At 40.1% G+C, this 24,511-nt stretch overlaps 2 protein-coding genes across 2 annotated transcripts in view; one reads left to right on the plus strand and one right to left on the minus strand.

Moving 5' to 3' along the window:
* Positions 1–2,899, plus strand: part of LOC128689926 (protein Star-like) — a 215,690-nt gene extending 212,791 nt beyond the window's left edge. The window contains exon 7 of the mRNA XM_070088720.1: positions 2,639–2,899. Within this exon, the coding sequence (XP_069944821.1) occupies positions 2,639–2,806 (168 nt within the window). The 3' untranslated portion in view covers positions 2,807–2,899. The remainder of the gene's footprint in view (positions 1–2,638) is intronic.
* A 2,758-nt stretch (positions 2,900–5,657) lies between these two features.
* On the minus strand, positions 5,658–23,340 carry LOC138853206 (aminopeptidase N-like). The gene is made up of 4 exons (XM_070088673.1): positions 23,201–23,340; positions 14,671–14,752; positions 13,931–14,127; positions 5,658–11,325 (listed from the first exon to the last, which is right to left on the minus strand). The coding sequence occupies exons 1-3, from the start codon at positions 23,332–23,334 to the stop codon at positions 13,966–13,968; spliced, it is 378 nt and encodes a 125-aa protein (XP_069944774.1). The 5' UTR covers positions 23,335–23,340; the 3' UTR covers positions 5,658–11,325; positions 13,931–13,965.
* Between the last annotated feature and the right edge of the window lie 1,171 nt (positions 23,341–24,511).

Consider the following 24,511-nt stretch of genomic DNA (forward strand, 5'->3'; position numbering starts at 1 on the left):
TCCTGTTTGGAGAGCATGAAAACACATCATCAGAGGGTGTCCAGCAAGGGGATCTTCTTGCACCATTTCTCTTCTGTATAGCGGTTAGGGAAATCACAGTCAGATTGACCAGTGAGCTAAACATTTGGTTTCTAAATGATGGCACGCTAGCAGGTACAAAGGAGTTCCTCCTAGATGATCTTACACAAGTGATGACACGGGGACTGGAAATGGGTCTCATCCTGAATCCATCCAAATGTGAAATCATCTCAGTCAGTCAACAAGTGATAAATGCAGTGAGATCCAAACTACCAAGAGCATCAGTTATTGCCCCTATAAATAGCGTCTTGCTTGGAGCACCTCTGGGAAGCGATGCCATTGACACACTTCTCAGGAAGAAATTGGAAGAGTTGAGAAGAATGGAACACCGAATAGGCAATCTTAACACCCACGTTGCCTTGTACCTTCTCACAAAGTGCTGAGTCTGCCCAGGTTGACACATTTCCTAAGATTTGCACCTTCATATGATAACCCTATACTGCACTAATATGACAGTATCCTTTGGGAGATTTATAAGAAAGTACTTAACCTTACTCTCGAAGACGGGCAGTGGAACCAAGCTACACTTCCAGTCAGACTAGGAGGCATTGGTGTCCGCAAGTCATCACAGATTGCGCTACCTGCTTTTCTGTCCTCATGCGTTGCATCCAAAGGGCTTGTAGCAGCGATTCTCCCTGAACATCTTAGTGACAAGATTGGAGTCCAGGACCAAAAGTTCATTGAGGGACCCATGATCCGGGATAATCTAACGGGCTCTGAAACCAGACCTGCTTCCCCCAGCAGCTACAAACAGTCGCAATGGGATGGCCCAATAGTGCAGAATATAGCCTCAACAGTGCTTCAGAGTGTGTCAGGGAAGGATAGAGCCTGCCTCAGGGCAGTGAGAGCTCCTCATGCAGGGGACTTTCTGATGGCTGTTCCCAACTCCAGCCTTGGCACACGCCTCGACCCACAGACCATTCGCATTGGTGTTGCCCTTCGACTTGCCGCCCCTATTCTCGCCGAACACAGGTGTATTTGTGGCAGTGAAACAGCAGAACGATTCGGATACCATGGTCTTGTGTGCCATAAATCCGAGGGAAAGATTGCAAGACATGAGGAGGTTAATAAAATTATCAAGAGGAGCCTCACAACAGCCGGATGCCCAGCAGTAAGGGAGCTACCCCAACTATGCAGATCTGATGGCAGCCAGAAGCATCCAGATGGTATCACACTTCAGGCCTGGACAGACGGTAAGCAGGTGGTGTGGGACTACACATGTGCATCTGCCTTGGCTAATACCTATCTCCAATACACCAGGGAGGAAGGAGGGGCAGCCGCCAGCTTCAGGGAGTCCCAAAAAGTCTAGAAAATATGGAGAACTTGCCCATCATTATATGTTTGTTTCCATAGATTCAGAGACCCTTGGCTCATGGGAAAGAGTGCATCTAAGTTCCTTAAGGAGCTAGGCAAGAGACTCATCAGGGTAACTAATTATCCCAGGGCAGCTAGTTTTCTGTTCCAGCGACTCAGCACTGCTGTTCAGAGGGGTAATGCCTGCTGTATTTTGGGTACGTGCCCCAGTTCTGAAGAGCTGGATGAGATTTTCGCATTATAATCAGTGACAAACACGTAACAATATGTACTAGACATGTATCTCTCACATCTCATGTACTGTACATGCCATCTTTATATCAAGAATGTATCTCTTAAACCTTTTGTACCATATTATGTAATAAAATATACCTATTGGTAGAAAAGAATGTAAAGATGGGGTGGTAGGGGAAGTGGAATATTTAAACTGCTTCAGGAAGAAATAAAAATATTCTTCCTTGAAGCTTTTTTATCCACTTCTCCGAGGATATGATGTGTCCCACAGTTTACACCAGAGGTGGACCCCATTATATTATATATATATATATATATATATATATATATATATATATATATATATATATATATATATATATATATATATATATATATATATATATATATATATATATATGCATATGTAAAATTTATAATCACAAAGTCATATTTACATCACAGTTTTCAAACCTTCTTGCCCTGTGGCCTGGTGGCTAAAGCTCTCGCTTCACACGACAAACGGGTGGAAACACTGGGAGTGTTTCCTTACAACGGTTGTCTATGTTCACCCATCAGTAAAATGGGTACTTGGGTGTTAGTCGAATGGTGTGGGTCTCATCCTGGGACAAAAATGACCTAATTTGCTCGAAATGTTCTGCATAACAAGCGGCTTTCTGTGTAGTAGTGTCACTGATGTCAGCTAGACCTGTGTACCTTGTACATGTATTTGTAGAAATATGATATTATTATTATATTATTATCTCTCTCCCGCACCAGTTACCAACATAGGTTGGCCATCAAACTGATCGCCAGGTTACCCTGATATCTCTTCTATATAATAGTTATGTCTTGGTGATATCTTTCACTATACAGATCACTTACTGATTCACAAAATTAAGCTCATATTTGAATTCTTCATCCCAAAATTAAGAAGAACCACATGGTTTTAACATGATCTGAATCGTCTGATTTCCAGTGTTTTCTGAAGAAAATCCTTTTGTTCCTCTAAATCATCTATTGTATGTGGCAGATGTTGGCAGTGGAGAGGAAGGACAAGGGGGCTGCAGACAGGGCAGCTTTCATCCAACTAGTGCAGTCTAAGGGCTTCACACTTGCACATAGCTTAAAGGAGGACTTCGTCTTCATCAGGAATTCGGCCAAGATTGATATTGATCCAAACTTACAACTAGCCGAGTAATTATTTTTTTTAGTTATTTATATTCTTCTTTTATAAATACCCTTCTAATGCGAATAAAATAAAAAGGTTGGATGCGTCTCTCATTACGTTAGCATCCTGGGAGCTTTTATGTTGAACATGGGGAAAAACATTAACTAATTGAGAAAAGAAGGTTATTGCTTTGGAGTATCAGACTTTATAGTAGAAATATAAAGAAGCTTTAGTGTTTATAGGAAAAGAACAATTTTTGGTACTAGTGATTTAAACTGAATATATGTGACTCAGATTGTGATTTTAAGGATTGTACAGTTATGAGCTTTCAGGGAAGTTAAGTAAAATTGTGGGTATATATTAAACAAGGCGATGGAAAACAAAGTCACTCAGCAACATGAAGTAGCAATTACAAAAGAAATAGTGGAAAGGCAAATTAGAAAAGACCAAAAAAATGTTTCTTTGCAATTATTATATAAATGTTCTATGAAAGAGTTGAGATTATCAGCGAGTGAAGGAAACATTGATGTTATTATATAAGTGAGTGTGAATGTGCAGGAAACATTGATGTTATTATATAAGTGAGTGTGAATGTGCAGGAAACATTGATGTTATTATATAAGTGAGCGTGAATGTGCAGGAAACATTGATGTTATTATATAAGTGAGTGTGAATGTGCAGGAAACATTGATGTTATTATATAAGTGAGTGTGAATGTGCAGGAAACATTGATGTTATTATATAAGTGAGTGTGAATGTGCAGGAAACATTGATGTTATTATATAAGTGAGTGTGAATGTGCAGGAAACATTGATGTTATTATATAAGTGAGTGTGAATGTGCAGGAAACATTGATGTTATTATATAAGTGAGTGAGAATGTGCAGGAAACATTGATGTTATTATATAAGTGAGTGTGAATGTGCAGGAAACATTGATGTTATTATATAAGTGAGTGTGAATGTGCAGGAAACATTGATGTTATTATATAAGTGAGTGTGAATGTGCAGGAAACATTGATGTTATTATATAAGTGAGTGTGAATGTGCAGGAAACATTGATGTTATTATATAAGTGAGTGAGAATGTGCAGGAAACATTGATGTTATTATATAAGTGAGTGTGAATGTGCAGGAAACATTGATGTTATTATATAAGTGAGTGAGAATGTGCAGGAAACATTGATGTTATTATATAAGTGAGTGTGAATGTGCAGGAAACATTGATGTTATTATATAAGTGAGTGTGAATGTGCAGGAAACATTGATGTTATTATATAACTGAGTGAGAATGTGCAGGAAACATTGATGTTATTATATAAGTGAGTGTGAATGTGCAGGAAACATTGATGTTATTATATAAGTGAGTGTGAATGTGCAGGAAACATTGATGTTATTATATAACTGAGTGAGAATGTGCAGGAAACATTGATGTTATTATATAAGTGAGTGTGAATGTGCAGGAAATATTGATGTTATTATATAAGTGAGTGTGAATGTGCAGGAAACATTGATGTTATTATATAACTGAGTGTGAATGTGCAGGAAACATTGATGTTATTATATAAGTGAGTGTGAATGTGCAGGAAACATTGATGTTATTATATAAGTGAGTGTGAATGTGCAGGAAACATTGATGTTATTATATAAGTGAGTGAGAATGTGCAGGAAACATTGATGTTATTATATAACTGAGTGTGAATGTGCAGGAAACATTGATGTTATTATATAAGTGAGTGTGAATGTGCAGGAAACATTGATGTTATTATATAAGTGAGTGAGAATGTGCAGGAAACATTGATGTTATTATATAAGTGAGCGTGAATGTGCAGGAAACATTGATGTTATTATATAAGTGAGCGTGAATGTGCAGGAAACATTGATGTTATTATATAAGTGAGTGAGAATGTGCAGGAAACATTGATGTTATTATATAAGTGAGTGTGAATGTGCAGGAAACATTGATGTTATTATATAAGTGAGTGTGAATGTGCAGGAAACATTGATGTTATTATATAAGTGAGTGAGAATGTGCAGGAAACATTGATGTTATTATATAAGTGAGCGTGAATGTGCAGGAAACATTGATGTTATTATATAAGTGAGCGTGAATGTGCAGGAAACATTGATGTTATTATATAAGTGAGTGAGAATGTGCAGGAAACATTGATGTTATTATATAAGTGAGTGTGAATGTGCAGGAGACATTGATGTTATTATATAAGTGAGTGTGAATGTGCAGGAAACATTGATGTTATTATATAACTGAGTGAGAATGTGCAGGAAACATTGATGTTATTATATAAGTGAGTGTGAATGTGCAGGAGACATTGATGTTATTATATAAGTGAGTGTGAATGTGCAGGAGACATTGATGTTATTATATAAGTGAGTGTGAATGTGCAGGAAACATTGATGTTCTTCAACAACTGAGTGTGAATGTGCAGGAAATATTGATGTTATTCAACAACTGAGATTAGGAAGAATTGTGGGGTTTCTAAAATTATTATTAAGTGGGCTGAGGTGGTTAGTACATTTGGAAAAATATGGAACGAAATAGAATGACTTGGAGGGTGTAGTGGAGAGGAGGCAGGGTAGGGGTTATCCTAGGAAAGGTTGGAGGGTTAGACCTATAGCAAGCATGGATGAGTATGTTGGATAGGAGTGAATAGAGGCAAATGGTTTTTATGATTTAACGTGCTGTTGAGGTGTGAGCAATGTAACATTTATTAAAGGATTCAGGACCATTAGCCAGAGTTGAGTCCTGGAGGAGGGAAGTGCAGCGCCTGCGCTCTGAAGGACGGGTGGAGATGTGTTGCATTTTTTCATCTGTAGTGTAGGCGTGCCTCTGGCAAAACAGTGATGGAATGAATGACTAAGAAACTATTTTTTTATATTTTTATTAAAAACCTTACAAAAGTACAAAGGATGCATAATAATATTACAGGAATACAAAAACAGTCTTTTGCGCTACTAGTACCAGGTTATTCCTGGAGGTAACAAGTATTATAACAACATCCTGTTATAGCAAACAATACACGCTAAGACAAACCTCACTAAAGTATAACAGTCATTAATAGGCGCCACCACGCCATTGTAACCAAAGAAAACACACCAAAAATGAAAATTTTATATGGTTTAACATTATAAAAGGAGTACCTGTCATAACCTATTACAACAAAAAACAACATACAATGCACAACATCACAAGGTTACTAAAGTTAAAGTTGTAACACATAACTAAAACCATAACCACCTTTAACACACACAATATATATACAACACAAATCATGTCAGTAAAGTAAAAAGACGCTAACCAAAGCTACCATAACAACTATAAAACAGACACAAAAACCGAACATACCCTCTATGACAGGATACAGAGTATTGGTAAAGTTGTGTTACATTATAGCCTAACCAATAGGAATTCTGAAGGAACGTATGATTCCTTATGCACAATAACCATGGAAAAACAGTATTTTAATATTATTAATATGTTAAACTATCAAATAAATAAATCTTGTACAGAAAACAGAACAACATACATGTAACATACAATAATAAAATAACCCAAAACAAGTTTTTATAACAAAAAAACTCGGCACATCAAAAGGGTTTAAAACCAAACCCTACACAGAAATTAAACCTCCCACATATGTATGTAAACCGAAACTCTTGTCCACAAGACTTTTTTGATATAACCCCGTAATAAACATGGTATAGATCCGAGACTTATACATACACTTAAAAATTACCACATAGAACCTCCAGCAAACAATAAAAGCTAAACATAATACAAGACAAGTAGTAAGTATAAGGGCCGCTGTATCTTGCTGGTCCCGAAAGAACAGACATGTACCTTAGAATTTTTTTTGTTGAAACCAACTTGCCATATCTGATTACTTAAAAACGAGATCCTAAGGGCTCGGTATCCTGGCTATCAAGGAAATTTTTTACCCAGTGAACATAACCATCAGGTTTAGAAAATTAACCTTGTAAGCTACTCTTATATCTCACTATGACAAACATTCTCGTGAAACATAGCTTACCATCCATACCAAACTGTCACTACCTTCCTCTTACACACCACATAAACTCCAGTGGAAAACAAATCCCCCCCACCCTCCTTTACATCCCCCCATAAGGAGACCACCCCTTTGCCCATCCTCAGGAGCCCCGACAAAGGGAACCCACAGTGAGGTTCCTATAACCTTCCGGGAAACTTTTTTCCCAGGACGCCCCATAAACCAGCATATTCCTACAGCTCGTCCTATAGAATCTAGCAGCCAACGCTTTTATCCTCGTATCACCCCTTAATCCCCTCATTCCCCATGAGATATTCAGATAATCTACTATGACATACATTATAGCCCTTCCCAAATCCCTAGGCACTTCCCTTACATCTAGTAGTAAAGCCCTTAAGAGCCGCAAACGTCCCCCTCCCAACAATCTGATAACCCCACCCATCCATGATCTCACCCCCTCCAAGGAGGGACAAAAGAAGATCACATGAAACGCCGTTTCAACATCACCACAAAACTGACAAAAAGCCTCTTCCACCAACCCCATACATCTTAACACCTCCTTGGAAGCCAGAATCCCCATGATGAAACGATACACTAATTCTCTTACTCTAGCCGGTATCCTAAGCTTACTAAAATCTTTCCAAATAACCCCCCCAATCATACGTTGGATACACGGCTATCCCTTGCATAATTCCCTGACCTCTCACTACCCTCACCAATCTTTTCACTTTGATGTTATCCACCTGTTGCACTGTCAAAAATCTCAACATATCTTCACCAAACCTCAGTTCCTTCCCACTCCACCATTTACGTGCCTCCTCCATAACTCTTCATACTTTAGCTCCCCTCACACCCCTTTCCCTAATATACCTCTGCTTGATTTATGTAGCATTACTCTCAGTCCTAAAGGCTACAAACCTAAACCCCTTCTTCGAACATCACTCATAACTACCTCCTTACTTAACCATGCCCTCCCAAATCCCCACACAAACTTTAGCACCCTCCTCTGCATTTCCACAATGTCCTGTACCTCTAAGGGAAAAACCTCTGCCACCCCCCATACCTTGCTATAGACAAGTGAATTTACCACCACTACCCTCTGATGTAAAGCTAGGTCCCTGGCACTTAAACCTCCTAGTCTACCTAAAACCTTACCTGTGACAGACTCTGAATTTACCCTTCTGCAGGCCTGCACCTCCGCCATATACCATATCCCACATACCCTGATTCTATCAACCACTCTCCATCCTAACCCCATCCCCAAGCCATCCCCTATCCAATTACCCACCTTTAGTAACCTTGATTTCACCGTATTAACTCGCATCCCCGTATTCATACAAAACATCTGAATCACTCTACCCACCCTCCTTAACTCCTCCTTACCCCGTAGCAAAACAGTAGTATCATCTACATACCTAACGATGCACCCTTTGCACCCCCTTCCATCTCCTGTTTGTCCATCACCCGCTCAACAGACTCATAAAAAGGATTCTGCACGCAAGCAAAGAGCAGCTGCGACAGCGGGCAGCCCTGCCTCAAACCTCTCTCCATCAGTACACTTTCACCCAACCTCCCATTGACCTGTACCCTCACCTCCGCCTCAGCATACAGGGTGTTCACCCACCTCACTACCCCCTCCCAAAACCCCAACCTCTCTAAGCAAACCCCTAAGAAATCTCTGTCCACGCAATCACATGCGTTCTTCCAAACTAAGCCTAGTATTCCCCCTCCCGTACTACTCTCTAGAAAATCCCTAATAAAACCATGTCCATCCCTCATCCTTTTTCCCAGAATTCCCAACTGCCCCTATGTAACCCTAAACCCAACACTTTCCTCATTCTGTTGCCCAAAATCTTAGCAAAAATCTTGTAATCCGAGCACATTAACGTAATAGCACGGTAATCATTCAAAACGGCATTCCTTCTTTTTGGGCACTAAAACCGTGACACCCGTTCTTTGCGATTTTCCCATCCTCCCACTACTTAACATACAATTCAAAACCCCCACCAGACAATGCCGTACACTCCCCCAATGACACCTATAAAAATCGTTTGGTATGCCGTCTATGCCTGGGGTTTTACCCTGGCACAGCCCAAAAACTGCCTCCTCCACCTCCGCTACACTAATACTACCCTCGAGTCTGTCACTGTCCTGCTCGCTTAATACCCTATTAAACCCTTCATCCCCAAAACGTCCCTCACCGACTTCCCTGCCAACCCTCCTCCATTTCTCCCTAAACCAAAAATCGGCATACAAACTAATATTTTCCGTAGTGGATAGGTCTTGGCCCTCCTCAAATCCACCCCCCCCCATCCCTGTACCTGCCACTATATACGCCATGGTGGTTTTAGCCTGCCATTCCTTAAACTTCCTTAGTACAAATCCCGATGGCCTATCCCCCCTTAAAACATCCTCCTACCCCGCCCTAACTCTAATTGCCTCAAACTTTTCATTATGAATTTCCGCCAGCCTATTTCGCAAACGTTCCATGTCCTCACTCTGCCCCACCCGTTCCTCTGCATAACAGTCATTTAACTGACCTTCAAGATAATTTTGTAAACCATAGCTCCACCACGCCATCTCTTTACCCCGTACTTTAAAGAAATCCGCGATTCCAACTTTAGCCCTCATTTCCCACCAATCCAGCAAATCCATCTCCATATTCCTAGACTCCCAAAAGGATTTCCACCAATCTTCAAATCCTGTAGCGTCACCCTCGTCCCTAAGTAGCCTCACATTCAATTTCCAGTATCTCGCATAAACTCTCACTATACCATCTACCCTCAAATCTGCTATAACAGCACGATGATCAGAAAAACCCACATCTATAATCTTCACCCTCTCCACACCTATTCCCTGCCTAACATAAATCCCATCTAACCGTGCCTCATATACCCTATGAATAAAAAGTGTGCTCCACTCCATATCCCCTACTCCCCACCACATATACCACTCCAACATCTCGCAAAACATCTCTCAGAACCCCCAAAACACAACCCGCCCCCCTCGGAACCACATCACCATTCCTAATTACACAATTCCAATCCCCACCAATCACCGTAATAGCAGGTAAACCTCTCAAATGATATACCAAAACATCGCGTACAAAATCCACCTTCACTCTAGCGTTACTAGTTGCTGGAATGTACACACCTACAAAACAAACCCTCCCGGCTCCCCAAAACCCATCCACCCTGACAACCCTCCCAACCCAGGATACTGCCACAGCCACACCTCCTTTCAGCCTCAAAGCATCACTGGTAAACAACCTATAACCTTTCAAAAACAACTCACATCCTAACCAATGGTTATGTTCCTGCAAAAAACAGACATCAATACTAAATCTCCTTAAAACCCACTCTAACCATACCCTCTTGACCTCGGTTTTAAGACCGTTTACATTGAAAGTTACACACCTGAAAATTACAAGAATGGCAGCTTACCCCTATGCCGCTGAGGCTTACTTGGTTCTCCTTTCATAGGTCTCGGTCCATCTCTATCAATCCCTCGTTCCTGCCCTCCAACCCCTCCCTGTCCCTTTCCTGTCCCTGTCCCGTTTCTGTTCGTCCATCACCTTGACATCACCTAACCTCTCATCGCGTTCCACACCATGCTCCGACTCTCCCAAAAAATCCTTCAGCACAGCCTCCAAAATCCCTTCTTGAGCTGAATCTGTAGTACCTAACCGTCTGTCTGACAGCGATCTTCCCCCCCCCCACGTTTAGTCTGGTAGTGTAACACACGTCTCCAAAACCACCTCTGCTCTTTCAACCTCCTCACTCCATAGGCCCTTTCCCCGGCCTTCCACATCACCCGTCATAACGTCCAAGGCTTCTAACCGCGTGTCTTCAGACACTTTCTCTTGACCCCTAGGGCCCTGTCTCCTGGGGCATTGTGCCGCCATGTGCTCATAACAGTCACATAAACGGCACGTCTTCCTCTACCCTGCATAGTGTACAAAAACCTGAGTTCTATAGCTATACAATGTGACATATGATGGTATCGGCCTCCTCAGGGTCATTTTCAGTGTGAAGGATCCTTCCGGCAGCCCCTCGTAGGGGCCGTCCCTCCTCATTCCCATGCTCGCCGAGTGTACAGTCCCATAACCACTGAACACATCTTGTAGGCTGTATGCTGTCGCTTCAAAAGGTACATTACGTACCTTCACCCAAGTAAAATACTTAGACACATCATGCAAGCATACTTCCACTGCCGAATTTTTACTCATCCTCCTTTCTTGAAATTCGACGACGATGTTGGAGTAGAAGTCAGCCCTCATGAACTTCATGAAGACCCTTGACATACCATTCAGTGCCACACCATACAACTCTTCATTGGGGATGCCATAAACGTCCCTGATAATGCTTGGCAGGAGAACGTTCATCGTGGCACTGCTTAAAGATCCTCTAATCAGCTCAATGCAGACAGTATTTATGCGCCGGTTCATCGGTCCGCCATCTTGGTGCTAATGCTATGTTTTCCTCACTAGGTGGCGTGCAAGAGAAACTGTAGAAGCGTCCTCTCTCCCTGCAGGTCGAGAGACGAAATAATAAACTATTTCTTCTTTCTCGGGTCACCCTCCCTCGGTGGGAAATGGCCAATGTGTTAATAAAATAAAATATTGTTGCTGTTAATAACAGTATTACTATTTTCATTATAATTATTACCAATAGTATTATGTCCTGCTGGTGATATCAAGAAATTCTTGAACTTGTCTACCTTTTCGTAAAGCACTTGACCACTTTTTTCATACACTGGGGGGGAAAGTAGTTTGTTCACCTTCACAGGTAGGCAGTTCACTTAACCCACCACCTTATTGGTAAGGGGAAGGTGAACCTCTTCATCCATCAGTAATCCTACTTATTAGCTACCTGTTAATTAACGCTAAACTGACCAGCAGATGACACTTGTTCACTTTACTGCCACTTTCTTTTACACATATAAGTGCTCTCGAAATTCAGTCAAAGGAAATATTTCTAGGATAACATTAAACTGTTATAAAAAATAAATTTTTGTTATTGCTAGCACTGAAAACAATAGGATTATAAAATAAGAGTTACAACCATCTTTCCTTCTGGTGCTGAAATAATTTTATTCCATAAGATTATTACAAATAAACTATCTAATTCTTACGCAACTGCTGAAGCAAAATAACCTGTTGAAGATTGAGACACTTATGCAGCATATGGAAATCTTTATTCAGGAAACGTTTCGCCACACAGTGGCTTCATCAGTCCAATACAAAGCAAAAAGGTGTAAGGAGAGGAGGAGTTTGAGGTAATCAGTCCCTCAGCCTGGAGTCGATGTGTTCAGTCCATCAGTCTTGTAGAAGGTGCAGCATAGGGCCGTAGACGTGGCTTATATACTGTAGACAGGTGAGGCGAAGCAGGAGGAGGTGGGGTCATAGTGGTACCACCCACTAGTCGAAGTAGATCTTCGTCCAAAGGTTGGACAAGTGTTGAAGAATTCTGTGTATCAAGATCCCAAGATGTTGCAGTGTCTGACGGTTGAGATGAATGGTTAAAAAAAACCCGACAAGTTGAAGATCTTCAAAAATCTTCAAAATCTTCAACTTGTCGTTTTTTTAAACCATTCATCACATCTGTCGGACACTGCAACATTATGGGATCTTGCTACAAAGAATTCTTCAACACTTGTCCAACCTTTGAACGAAGACCTACTTAGACTAGTGGATGGTTCCACTATGACTCTGCCTCCTCCTGCTTCGCCTCACCTGACTACAGTACATAAGCCAGTCTACGGTCCTATGCTGTAGATACACATATATCACGACAGCATTGCTTCACAGCAGATGTAGACTACACTTCATGATGCACTTCTCGAACTGGGTAAAGATAAAACCAGAGAGTGGGACAGTCAATGACTCGTCCAAGCTAGCACTTGTAGCTGTCGTCAGTGGCAGACTGCAAGTCAAGTTTAATGCGATTCTGTCGCTCAAAGAGGCCTTCGTTGTCGTCTGTACTGACGACACCGAGGCTGAAAAACTCATTACCACCACTGCTACAACCACTCTACGAGATCAGGGATTTATTGTCTTGACTTCCCCAGCTCTGGGGGCCAGGCGAACTGTGTTCCTCAAGAGACTCGACAGGCTCATCACTGCCCAGGCTACCGAAGAAATCAAGTCGTCCACTGAAGCACAGAATCCTTGGGCCAAGGTGAAATTCATTACCAAAATATCCAATGCCTCCTCCATGCTGAAGGTCACCTTCAGTGACGTCAACATGGCAGCCAGAGCTCTCGCTGAGGAACTGGCTATTCACTACTTCCACATCAATCCAGCCTTCATCGAAGCAGAAAAATTCCATCAAATTCCACTGTGTTGCGAAAGATTTCCATATGTTGCATAAGTGTCTTAATCTTCAACTTGTTTTTTTTTAAAACCATTCATCACAAAATGGCCTGATAAAAAATGGAAAATGAGTTGTAATATATAAACTCTCCTTGGTGAACCACTGTAAATCTCCAACACTTCATCAACACTGGTTTCAGAAGTGGTATCTCCCAAGTCTTACATGACCTACCATCTCAAATTTTCCACCCCAGCTTTGGCTGATTTCCCAATCTTTGTCAGTCCTTCTCTTCCTGTAGCCAGCAATAGCACAAACACTGCAAGGGCTCACTGTCTAGAGACAGCTCTAGCACCATGTAGTCTGACACTCCTTGCTCAGCACATCGTAAAAACTATTTAATGAGGAACTGATATTATATTGCAAAATTACACCACATAATAATAATAATATTATTATTATTATTATTATTATTAGTAGTAGTAGTAGTAGTAATAGTAGTAGTAGTAGTAGTAATAGTAGTAGTAGTAGTAGTAGCAGCAGCAGCAGAAGTAGCAGTAATAGTAGTAGTAGTAGTAGTAGCAGAAGTAACAGTAGTAGTAGTAGTAGTAGCAGAAGTAACAGTAGTAGTAGTAGTAGTAGCAAAAGTAGCAATAGTAGTAGTAGTACTGAGTCATGAAAAGGCGTTGAATAATTTGTCCTATGCTTATCAAAAACAAGAAAAGCAAAAGATGTGTTTGGCATAGACTGTAGAATATTACGTGTTATTTATATGGCTCCGTTAGCAAGAAAATGCTGAAAAACTCTTAAAAGATAGTTACCAGGTCCCCTTTCTTCATCTCTGTCAATTCATGCCTCAGAGAGTGTGATCAAAGCCTTTTTCTTTTAGCCATTCTAAAATTATTTTGTAGTTTTTATCCATCCAAAGAACGTTAAGCTTGGCAGTTTCCAGTGACTGATCCAGAGCTCTTGTAGCTGATCCCAGTTGTCCAGCATTGTCAACTTTGAACTTCTCCAGCTGAGATAAATGAATAAATAAGAAAAAATTAATTTTCAAGAAATATAAAATATTTCATTTATCTATCCCTTCATATAATACATCAGTACAAATTAAACGAGGCATTTAAACTCTCTTTACTTGGTTTAATGAACATATGTCAATATTTTTTCTCCTTTTGTCATTCATGGAATCAAGAATCTGTCATTTTGTGATACTTTTATTTTAGAAACATTTACACCTTCATAACAATCATGTCGTACTTCTCAGGGAAGCAATTATCACATTCTACAACTTAACACATCCATTTCCACTTCACTTCATTTACAATAACATGACAGTTTTGTGCTTGTATGCATTACTAAAAGATTTTGAATGATTTAAATATTGAAATTATAGCTTAATATTATAATTATCCAAAATTACATTGGCTTTTAATTAGTATATAAATCATTATATTATGATGCCTTTCAGAAAACTATGCCCAGAGTATCCTGCAATTATTAATTTGTTTATGTTCATATCTACACTGGTTACACTGCATTATACAGTAGTGTTGCTGACCTGCTGCAACTGGAGGCGAGTGTTGAAACCCAGGCTTACTGATTTTATTATCTTGGAGAGGTGAGAGGATCCTGGTCCCAAGCTGAAATATAATGATTAATTAGGTTAGGTAAGATTCATCAAGAAACAGGACAATGGTTCCTGACGCTGGTCTAAATCATATGACGACCCTCCACTGGAGTTTTTGTCCATTTGACCGAGGCCTTCGGCAGGCTTACCCGTCCACCTATTTAAAAATTAAGGTTTTAACATATTAATAATTAATATAATTTTGTTTACTTGTTGCACACAGGAAAACAAATAATAATACTGCAGATAAAACTGCACGAGAGAGCCACGAGAGAGAAGTATCCTTCTTTCCCAATAACTCTGGTAGCAGCTTGTACCGCTGCGCATGCAGACCTCAAGATGGCGTTGCAGTTGAGCTTTCTCAAGAGACCAAGGAACTATAACTCTTAACACGCAGTTTCACTCACACATTGAGCTTTATCTATAACAGAGGCTTATTGTGCACTAAGTGTCTCTCACATACTTAGTGGCAACATCTCCTATACAACGCTTCAACTTTATCTCACAACATTCAAGAATAACAGTCACAATACTGTGACTGGGAAAAAAATCACAAACAATCTACTCTTATGTAAAGTAAAAGGACACAAGTGCAACTAATGTGACATTTTATTGTGGCAACGTTTCGCTCTCCAGGAGCTTTGAAGAGCGAAACGTTGCCACAATAAAATGTCACATTAGCTGCACCTGTATCCTTTTACTTTACATATTGTCGGTAATTCTACCAACATTATTACAATCTACTCTTAGGAGAGGACACTTATGACGACGTTTCGATCTGTCCTGAACTACTGTCAGAGTCACAACTTGTGATCTGGCAATGATCCAAGACGGAAGGAAACTCATCACAAATTTCCTCTCCAGAGCGAGAATTATTTGTGAATATTCAACAGCCTGTAAGAAAACTTGTCTTAATGTTTCCACCATCCCGGGAATAATCGACCTCTGGACCCCAGTGAGTGAGCCGAGTGCGCTAGCAATCCAGCAAGAGATACCTTGATAAATTAGACACATGTGCAACTCTTGGGTATCTTTATTGAGGAAACGTTTCGCCACACAGTGGCTTCATCAGTCCATACGTAGGAGAAACTTGAAGAACAGGAGGAGAATGAGGTAATCAGTCCCTCAACCTTGAGTCGATGTGGTCAGTCCATCAATCAAGATTGATGGACTGACCACATCGACTCAAGGTTGAGGGACTGATTACCTCATTCTCCCCCTGTTCTTCAAGATTCTCCTTTGTATGGACTGATGAAGCCACTGTGTGGCGAAACGTTTCCTCAATAAAAATACCCAAGAGTTGCACATGTGTCTAATTTATCAACATGTCGGTTCTCTGAACCATTCATCTACAAAGAGATACCTTACCTTGAGTTTACCTGGATACGGTTTCGGGAGTTAACGGCCCTGCGGCCCGGTCTGAGACCAGGGCTCATGGTGGATCAAGGTATGATCAACTAGGTTGTTACTGCTGGCCGCACACATGCTGACGTACGAACCACAGCCCGGTTGGTCAGGTACTGACTTTAGGTGCCTCTCCAGTGCCTTCTTGAAGACAGCCAGGGGTCTATTGGTAATCCCCCTTAAGTAAGCTGGGAGGCAGTTGAACAGTCTTGGGCCCTGGACACTGTGTTGTCTCTGAAAGTACTCGTGGCGCCCCTGCTTTTCATCGGGGGAATGTTGCATCTCTTGCCGAGTCTTTTGCTTCCATAGGGAGTGGTTTACGTGTGCAGGTTTGGTGACAATCCCTCCAGGACCTTCCAAGTGTATATTATCATGTATCTCTCGCCTGCGTTCGACGGAATACAGATCAAGGATCCTCAACCGTTCCCAGTAATTTATGCGTCTTACCATACTTATGTGTGCCGTGAAAGTTAGTGTACAGCAGTATTCCAGCCTAGAGAGCATAAGTGATTTGAAGAGAATCATCATGGGGCTGACGTTCCTAGTTTTGAAGGTTCTCATTATCCATCCTATCATTTTCCTAGCGCATGAGGTAACATTGTTGTGGTCTTTGAAGGCGAGATCCTCTGACCTTATCACTCCAAAGTCCTTCACATTACTTTTCCGCTCTATTGTATAGTTAGAATTTGTTGTATACCCTGATACATTTTTAATTTCTTCAAGTTTCCCATATGTGAGTAGTTGAAATTTCTCCTCGTTGAACTCGATATCGTTTTGAGTGACCCATTCGAAGATTTGGTTGATATCCGCTTGGAGTCTCGCGGTGTCTTCGATGGAGGTCACTGCCATAGTAATCCGGGTGTCATCCGCAAAGGAAGACACGGAGGTATGGCTTACATCTCTGTCTATGTCAGAAATGAGGATGAGGAATAGAATGGGAGCGAGTACTGTGCCTTGTGGAACAGAGCTTTTTACCGTGGCTGCCTCGGACTTTACTCTGTTTACTACTACTCTTTGTGTTCTATTTGCCAGGAAGTTGTAAATCCATCTACCAACTTTTCCCATTATTCCTTTATCATGCATTTTGTGTGCCATTTCACCATGGTCACACATGTCGAAAGCTTTTGCAAAGTCTTTGTATACTACATCTGTATTTTGTTTATCCTTTACAGCATCCAGTACCTTGTCATAGTGGTCCAGTAGCTGGGACAGGCAGGAGAGACCTGCTCTATACCCGTGTTGCCTTGGATTGTGTAACTGATGGGTATCTAGGTGGATGGCGATCTTCCCTCTTAGAACCCTCTCAAAGATTTTTATGATATGGGGTGTTAGTGCTATCAGTCTGTAGTTCTTCGCAATTGCTTTGCTGCCACCTTTGTGGAATGGGGCTACGTCTGTTGTTTTTAGTGTGTGTGGGATGATCCTTGTGTCCATGCTCCCTCTCCATACAATGCTGAAGGCATGCAATAGGGACTTCTTGCAATTCTGGGCCAGGGGCAAAGTGCATTGGCATGTCATTTATTGCCTCTTCAAATTCTTGTGGAGTTAAAATAATATCCAATATTTTTGAGATGACCAAATTTTGGGTTTCATTTAAAGAATTCATTTGGATTGTCGACCCTTAGTCTGGGCAGTGGCTCGCTGAACGCTGAGTCATATTGGGACCTTAGTATCTCACTCATTTCTTGGCTATCATCTGCGTATGTCCCATCCCGCTTAAGCAGGGGCCCAATACTGTATGTTGTTTTTCCCTTAGATTTGGCATAAGAGAGAAGTATTCTGTTTCTTTTTTCCAATTTCCTTTATGGCTTTTAGTCCTTCCTGTGATTCTTGTATCCTGTAAGATTCTTTCAGCTTAAGTTCGATATTTGCAATTTCATTGACTAGTGTCTCTCCTCGTATTTCAGATATATTGGCCCCACTCAGCAGATCTGTGACTCTTCGCCTTCGTCTTTATAGGGAACGTCTCTCTCTTTCTAGTTTACATCTTCTCTTTCTTTTTCTTAATGGAATGTGTCTTGAGCAGATCTCAAGAACCACAGAATTCCTTTTTTGAAGGCAAATGTTCGGATCAGTGTTGTTTAGGATATCTTCCCAGCTTGTTTCATTTAGGACATGCTTTACTTGATCCCATTGTATGCTTTTGCTATTGAAATTGAATTTCGTGAAGACACCCTCATGATTGCTCACATTTTGCTGGTCAGGAGCCCTGTGCATACAACTCTGTACCTCTATTATGTTGTGATCTGAGTGTATTGTGTTTGATACAGTTATATTACGTATCAGATCGTCATTGTTAGTGAAGATGAGGTCCAGTGTATTTTCTAGTCTTGTAGGCTCTACTATTTACTGGTTTAAGGTGAATTTGTTGCAGAGATTTAATAGTTCGTGTGTGTGTGAATTTTAACATGACTCACAAAATCGTAATGACACGACTGCAAACAAACCATACCACGGGCGGGGATAGAACTCGCGGGTTCTATCCCCGCCCGTTGTATGGGTTTTGTGAATTTTCATCTGAGCTGCCTCCCAGGGTGATCTCTGCTAAAACATTGTTTGCTATACTCCTCCATTTTAGGTGTCTCAAATAGAAATCTCTTAGTAGTAAGATGTTTGAGGCAGAAGTTGGAAGATTTTCCAGACACTGGTCAATTTTCTCAAGCTCCACAATGACAAGATGACCTTAGATGCAGTTTTGAGCTGACTACTGCATTTTCTTACTATTCTGTGACTTGCTTTCTGTTAGCCTCTGATGTGACTACTTCCTTTTATGCCGGAAGGGTGTAGGGGGAAGGTGGGAGGTAAGTGTTTAGGTATGTGATGGTCCTCACTGTCTGTCGTAGGTAGCCACTGATACAGTCTGCCTTGACTCAGAGAATTTCCCTTCCTATCTTTTGCTGTCTTGCAATATTGTATACCTCCTGGAAATCTTTAGCTCTAGAGCTAAAGATTTCAATGCACACACACACACACACACATATATATATATATATATATATATATATATATATATATATATATATATATATATACATATATATATATATATATATATATATATATATATATATATATATATATATATATATATATATATATATATATATATATATATATAGAAGGTTGGTAGACAGCAACCGCCCAGGGAGGTACTACCGTCCTGCCAAGTGAGTGTAAAACGAAAGCCTGTAATTGTTTTACGTGATGGTAGGATTGCTGTTGTCTTTTGTTTTTCTCATAAATATGCAAGATTACAGGTACGTCTTGCTACTTCTACTTACACTTAGGTCACACTACACATACATGCACATGTTTATTTATACACACTCATCTGAGTTTTCTTTGATTTTATCTTAATAGTTCTTGGTATTATTACTTTTCCTTTTATATCCATGGGGAAGTGGAATAAGAATCTTTCCTCTATAAGCCATGCGTGTTGTAAAAGTCAACTAAAATGCCGGGAACAATGGGCTAGTAACCCCTTTTCCTGTAATAATTACTAAAAACAATAAAAAGAAAATTGTCAAAGTGGGAAGTCTGAATGTGCGTGGATGTTGTGCGAATGATAAGAAAGAGATGATTGTGGATGTTATGAATGAGAAGAAGCTGGATGTCCTGGCTTTAAGTGAAACAAAGCTGAAGGGGGGGGGGAGAGTTTTAGTGGAGAGGAATAAATGGGATTAGGTCAGGGGTTTCAAATAGAGTTAGAGCTAAAGAAGGAGTAACAATAATGTTGAAGGATAAGTTATGGCAGGAAAAGAAGAATTATAAATGTATTAAGTCAAGGATGATGTGGAGTAAAATAAAGGTTGCATGTGAAAAGTGGGTTATAGTAAGTGTACATGCACCTGGAGAAGAGAGAAGTGTAGAGGAGAGAGAGAAATTTGGGGAAATGTTGAGTGAATGCATGGGGAGTTTTGAACCAAGTGTAAGGGTAATGGTGGTTGGGGATTTCAAAGCTAAAGTGGGAAGTGGGTAAAAATGTTGTGGAGGGAGTAGTAGGTAAATTTGGGGTGCCAGGGGTAAATGAAAATGGGGAGCCTTTAATTGAGCTATGAGTAGAAAGAGGTTTGGTAATAGGTAATATATATTTTATGAAGAGGATAAATAAATATACAAGGTATGATACAGCACGTAATGAAAGTAGTTTGTTAGATTACATATTGGTGGATAAAAGGTTGATGGATTGGCTCCAGGATGTACACGTTTATAGAGGGGCAACTGATATATCGGATCATTATTTAGTTGTAGCTACAGTTAGAGTAAGAGGTAGATGGGAAAAGAGGAAAATGGCAACAACAAGCAAGAGGGAGGTGAAAGTGTGTAAACTAAGGGAGGAGGAAGTTCGGGTGAGATATAAGCAACTATTGGCAGAAAGGTGGGCTGGTGCAAGTATGAGTAGTGGGGGAGGGGGGGTTGAAGAGGGTTGGAATAGTTTTAAAAATGCAGTATTAGAATGTGGGGCAGAAGTTTGTGGTTACAGGACGGTGGGTGCAGGAGAAAAGAGGAGTAATTGGTGGAATGATGAAGTAAAGGGTGTGATAAAAGAGAAAAAGTTAGCTTATGAGAAGTTTTTGCAAAGCAGAAGTGCTATAAGAAGAGTAGAGTATATGGAGAGTAAAAGAAAGGTGAAGAGAGTGGTGAGAGAGTGCAAAAGGAGAGCAGATGATAGAGTGGGAGAGGCACTGTCAAGAAATTTTAATGAAAATAAGAAAAAAATTAGGAGTGAGTTAAACAAGTTAAAACGAATGGGTTTGTCAGTTAAAAACAGATTAGGGGAGTTAGTAGATGGGGAGATGGAGGTTTTTGATAGATGGCGAGAATATTTTGAGGAACTTTTAAATGTCGACGAAGAAAGGAAAATGGTAATTTCATGCACTGGCCAGGGAGGTTTACCATCTCTTAGAAGTGAAGAAGGACAGGATGTATATGTGGGGGAGGTGCATGAGGCATTACATAGAATGAAAGGCGGTAAAGCAGCTGGAACTCACGGGATCATGACATAAATGTTAAAAGCGGTGGGGGGGGGGATATAGTGTTGGAGTGGTTGGTATTTTTGTTTAATAAATGTATGAAAGAGGAGAAGGTACCTAGGGATTGGCAGAGAGCATGTATAGTCCCTTTATATAAAGGGAAGGGGGACAAAAGAGATTGTAAAAATTATAGAGGAATAAGTTTACTGAGTATACCAGGAAAAGTGTACGGTAGGGTTATAACTGAAAGAATTAGAGGTAAGACAGAATGTAGGATTGCGGATGAGCAAGGAGGTTTCAGAGTGGGTAGGGGATGTGTAGATCAAGTGTTTACATTGAAGCATATATGTGAACAGTATTTAGATAAAGGTAGGGAAGTTTTTATTGCATTTATGAATTTAGAAAAGGCTTATGATAGAGTGGATAGGAGAGCAATGTGGCAGATGTTGCAAGTACATGGAATAGGTGGTAAGTTATTAAATGCTGTAAAGAGTTTTTATGAGGATAGTGAGGCTCAGGTTAGGGTGTGCAGAAGAGAGGGAGACCACTTCCCAGTAAAAGTAGGTCTTAGACAGGGATGTGTAATGTCACCATGGTTGTTTAATATGTTTATAGATGGGGTTGTAAAAGAAGTAAATGCTAGGGTGTTCAGGAGAAGGATGGGATTGAATTATGGAGAATTAAATACAAAATGGGAATTGACACAGTTGCTTTTTGCTGATGATACTGTGCTCATGGGAGATTCTAAAGAAAAATTGCAAAGGTTAGTGGATGAGTTTGGGAGTGTGTGTAAAGGTAGAAAGTTGAAAGTGAACATAGAAAAGAGTAAGGTGATGAGGGTATCAAATGATTTAGATAAAGAAAAATTGGATATCAAATTGGGGAGGAGGAGTATGGAAGAAGTGAATGTTTTCAGATACTTGGGAGTTGACGTGTCGGCGGATGGATTTATGAAGGATGAGGTTAATCATAGAATTGATGAGAGAAAAAAGGTGAGTGGTGCATTGAGGTATATGTGGAGGCAAAGAAGGGAATGTATGAAAGTATAGTAGTACCAACACTCTTATATGGGTGTGAAGCTTGGGTTGTGAATGCAGCAGCGAGGAGGCGGTTGGAGGCAGTGGAGATGTCCTGTCTAAGGGCAATGTGTGGTGTAAATATTATGCAGAAAATTCGGAGTGTGGAAATTAGGAGATGTGGAGTTAATAAAAGTATTATTCAGAGGGCTGAAGAGGGGTTGTTGAGGTGGTTTGGTCATTTAGAGAGAATGGATCAAAGTAGAATGACATGGAGAGCGTATAGATCTGTAGGGGAAGGAAGGCAGGGCAGAGGTCGTCCTCGAAAAGGTTGGAAGGAAAGGGTAAGGGAGATTTTGTGGGCGAGGGGCTTGGACTTCCAGCAGGCGTGCATGAGCGTGTTCGATAGGAGTGAATGGAGACCAATGGTATTTGAGACCTGACGATCTGTTGGAGTGTGAGCAGGGTAATATTTAGTGAAGGCATTCAGGGAAACCGGTTATTTTTATATAGCCGGACTTAAGTCCTGGAAATGGGAAGTACAATGCCTGCACTCTAAAGGAGGGGCTCGGGATATTAGCAGTTTGGTGGGATATGTTGTCTATCTTTATACGTGTATGCTTCTAAACTGTTGTGTTCTGAGCACCTCTGCAAAAAACAGTGATCATGTGTGAGCGAGGTGAAAGTGTTGAATGATGAAAGTATTTTTTTGGGGGGGGATTTTCTTTCTTTTCGGGTCACCCTGCCTCGTTGGGAGACGGCCGACTTGTTAGGTATCTTTGTAAAGATACCTAATATACCTGTCGGTATTTTATACCATTTTAATGTTCAGACGGCCGACTTGTTATATATATATATATATATATATATATATATATATATATATATATATATATATATATATATATATATATATATATATATTATACACATACATATCTTCTATTAGTTTTTATCAAAGAATAAACAGAACATAGATCAATAATACCAAATAAATGTGTAGTTAATAAGCCATGAAACTAGTTTGAAATATGTTTAAATATTTTACTTGTTAGGTTTCAGACTCACTACTGCAGAATGTTGGACCACTGATCCTGGAGGTAGTTCCAGGCCAGGTCACGACCCACAGTGTTGCTCGCTACAGCGGTGAACACAAGTGATGAATCTTGTTTCCTCACTCCACTCTTGCTGGTGAAAGCCATCTGAAGATATCTGCAGGATATTTTTAACATTATCATAAGCATCTATATTATCATCATAGCTATCGTTTTTATTATCCTCGTCATATAAATTAATATTGTTTCAGTTATATTTTAATTATCAAGATATTAACGTCATCATATAACTATTATTACAAAAAGTGGTTTTTATAAGGATTCAGAGCGTGTGATACCTGGAGAGGGTTCGTGTGATACCTGGAGAGGGTTCGTGTGATACCTGGAGAGGGTTCGTGTGATACCTGGAGAGGGTTCGTGTGATACCTGGAGAGGGTTCGTGTGATACCTGGAGAGGGTTCGTGTGATACCTGGAGAGGGTTCGTGTGATACCTGGAGAGGGTTCGTGTGATACCTGGAGAGGGTTCGTGTGATACCTGGAGAGGGTTCGTGTGATACCTGGAGAGGGTTCGTGTGATACCTGGAGAGGGTTCGTGTGATACCTGGAGAGGGTTTCGGGGTTTCTAGAAGGTTTTGAAAGATTTGAAATATAAATAACAAATGATTTCATCTGGATGTGATAGATAATATTTTTAAACTTATGAACAATCACTGAAGGATGAAGTGAAAGACAACTTAGTAGTTTACTGGTGTGAAATATTGTGAGAGATGGTAAGATAATGTCTGCCAGGAGATGTAAGTGAAGCAACATGGGTAAGACAAGGTGAAACATCGTCAGAAATGTCAAGATTAAGTAAGACAAGAGTTGCATATTAGACACATAGAGGTAAAATAATGAGACAAATGGAAACATTTAGTCTGGCAAGAGGTGGAAGTGAAGTACACAGGAGAACATATATTTAATGCAAGAAATCTACTTATATACAACAACACGAACCAATTTAACTGTTTAATAGAATCTCACTTTATCAAATAATTTTTGCTTGATTAAACTTTAATAAATAACAAAAATAAGAAATAAATTAAGTGTATCGATATATTAATGTTTCTTAAAAAAATGTGAAAGAGTTTTTGAAGTATTAAAACTTCTTCCAGAATAAACAAAACCAGCGATTTAGGTTTAAAAACCACTAAACATTTTTCTGAATAAACAAAGAGAAAAATTGTGTAACCAATAAATCTAAGAGAATCAACGTGAACATAGGAAAAAGTATATAACATTGATTTTTAATAAACATTAAATTAATTTAAACTGGCCTAAAGA

This window comes from Cherax quadricarinatus, chromosome 25, assembly GCF_038502225.1.
Source record: "Cherax quadricarinatus isolate ZL_2023a chromosome 25, ASM3850222v1, whole genome shotgun sequence".
Lineage (NCBI taxonomy): Eukaryota > Metazoa > Arthropoda > Malacostraca > Decapoda > Parastacidae > Cherax > Cherax quadricarinatus.

Excerpts from the sequence above, each read along its gene's own strand:
- LOC138853206 (XM_070088673.1), bottom strand. The coding sequence starts at position 23,334 with ATGGCTTTCACCAGCAAGAGTGGAGTGAGGAAACAAGATTCATCACTT. Across the intron at positions 14,753-23,200 it reads TGGTCCAACATTCTGCAGTA|CTTGGGACCAGGATCCTCTC; the intron begins GTGAGTCTGAAA and ends ATTATATTTCAG. Across the intron at positions 14,128-14,670 it reads CTCGCCTCCAGTTGCAGCAG|CTGGAGAAGTTCAAAGTTGA; the intron begins GTCAGCAACACT and ends CATTTATCTCAG.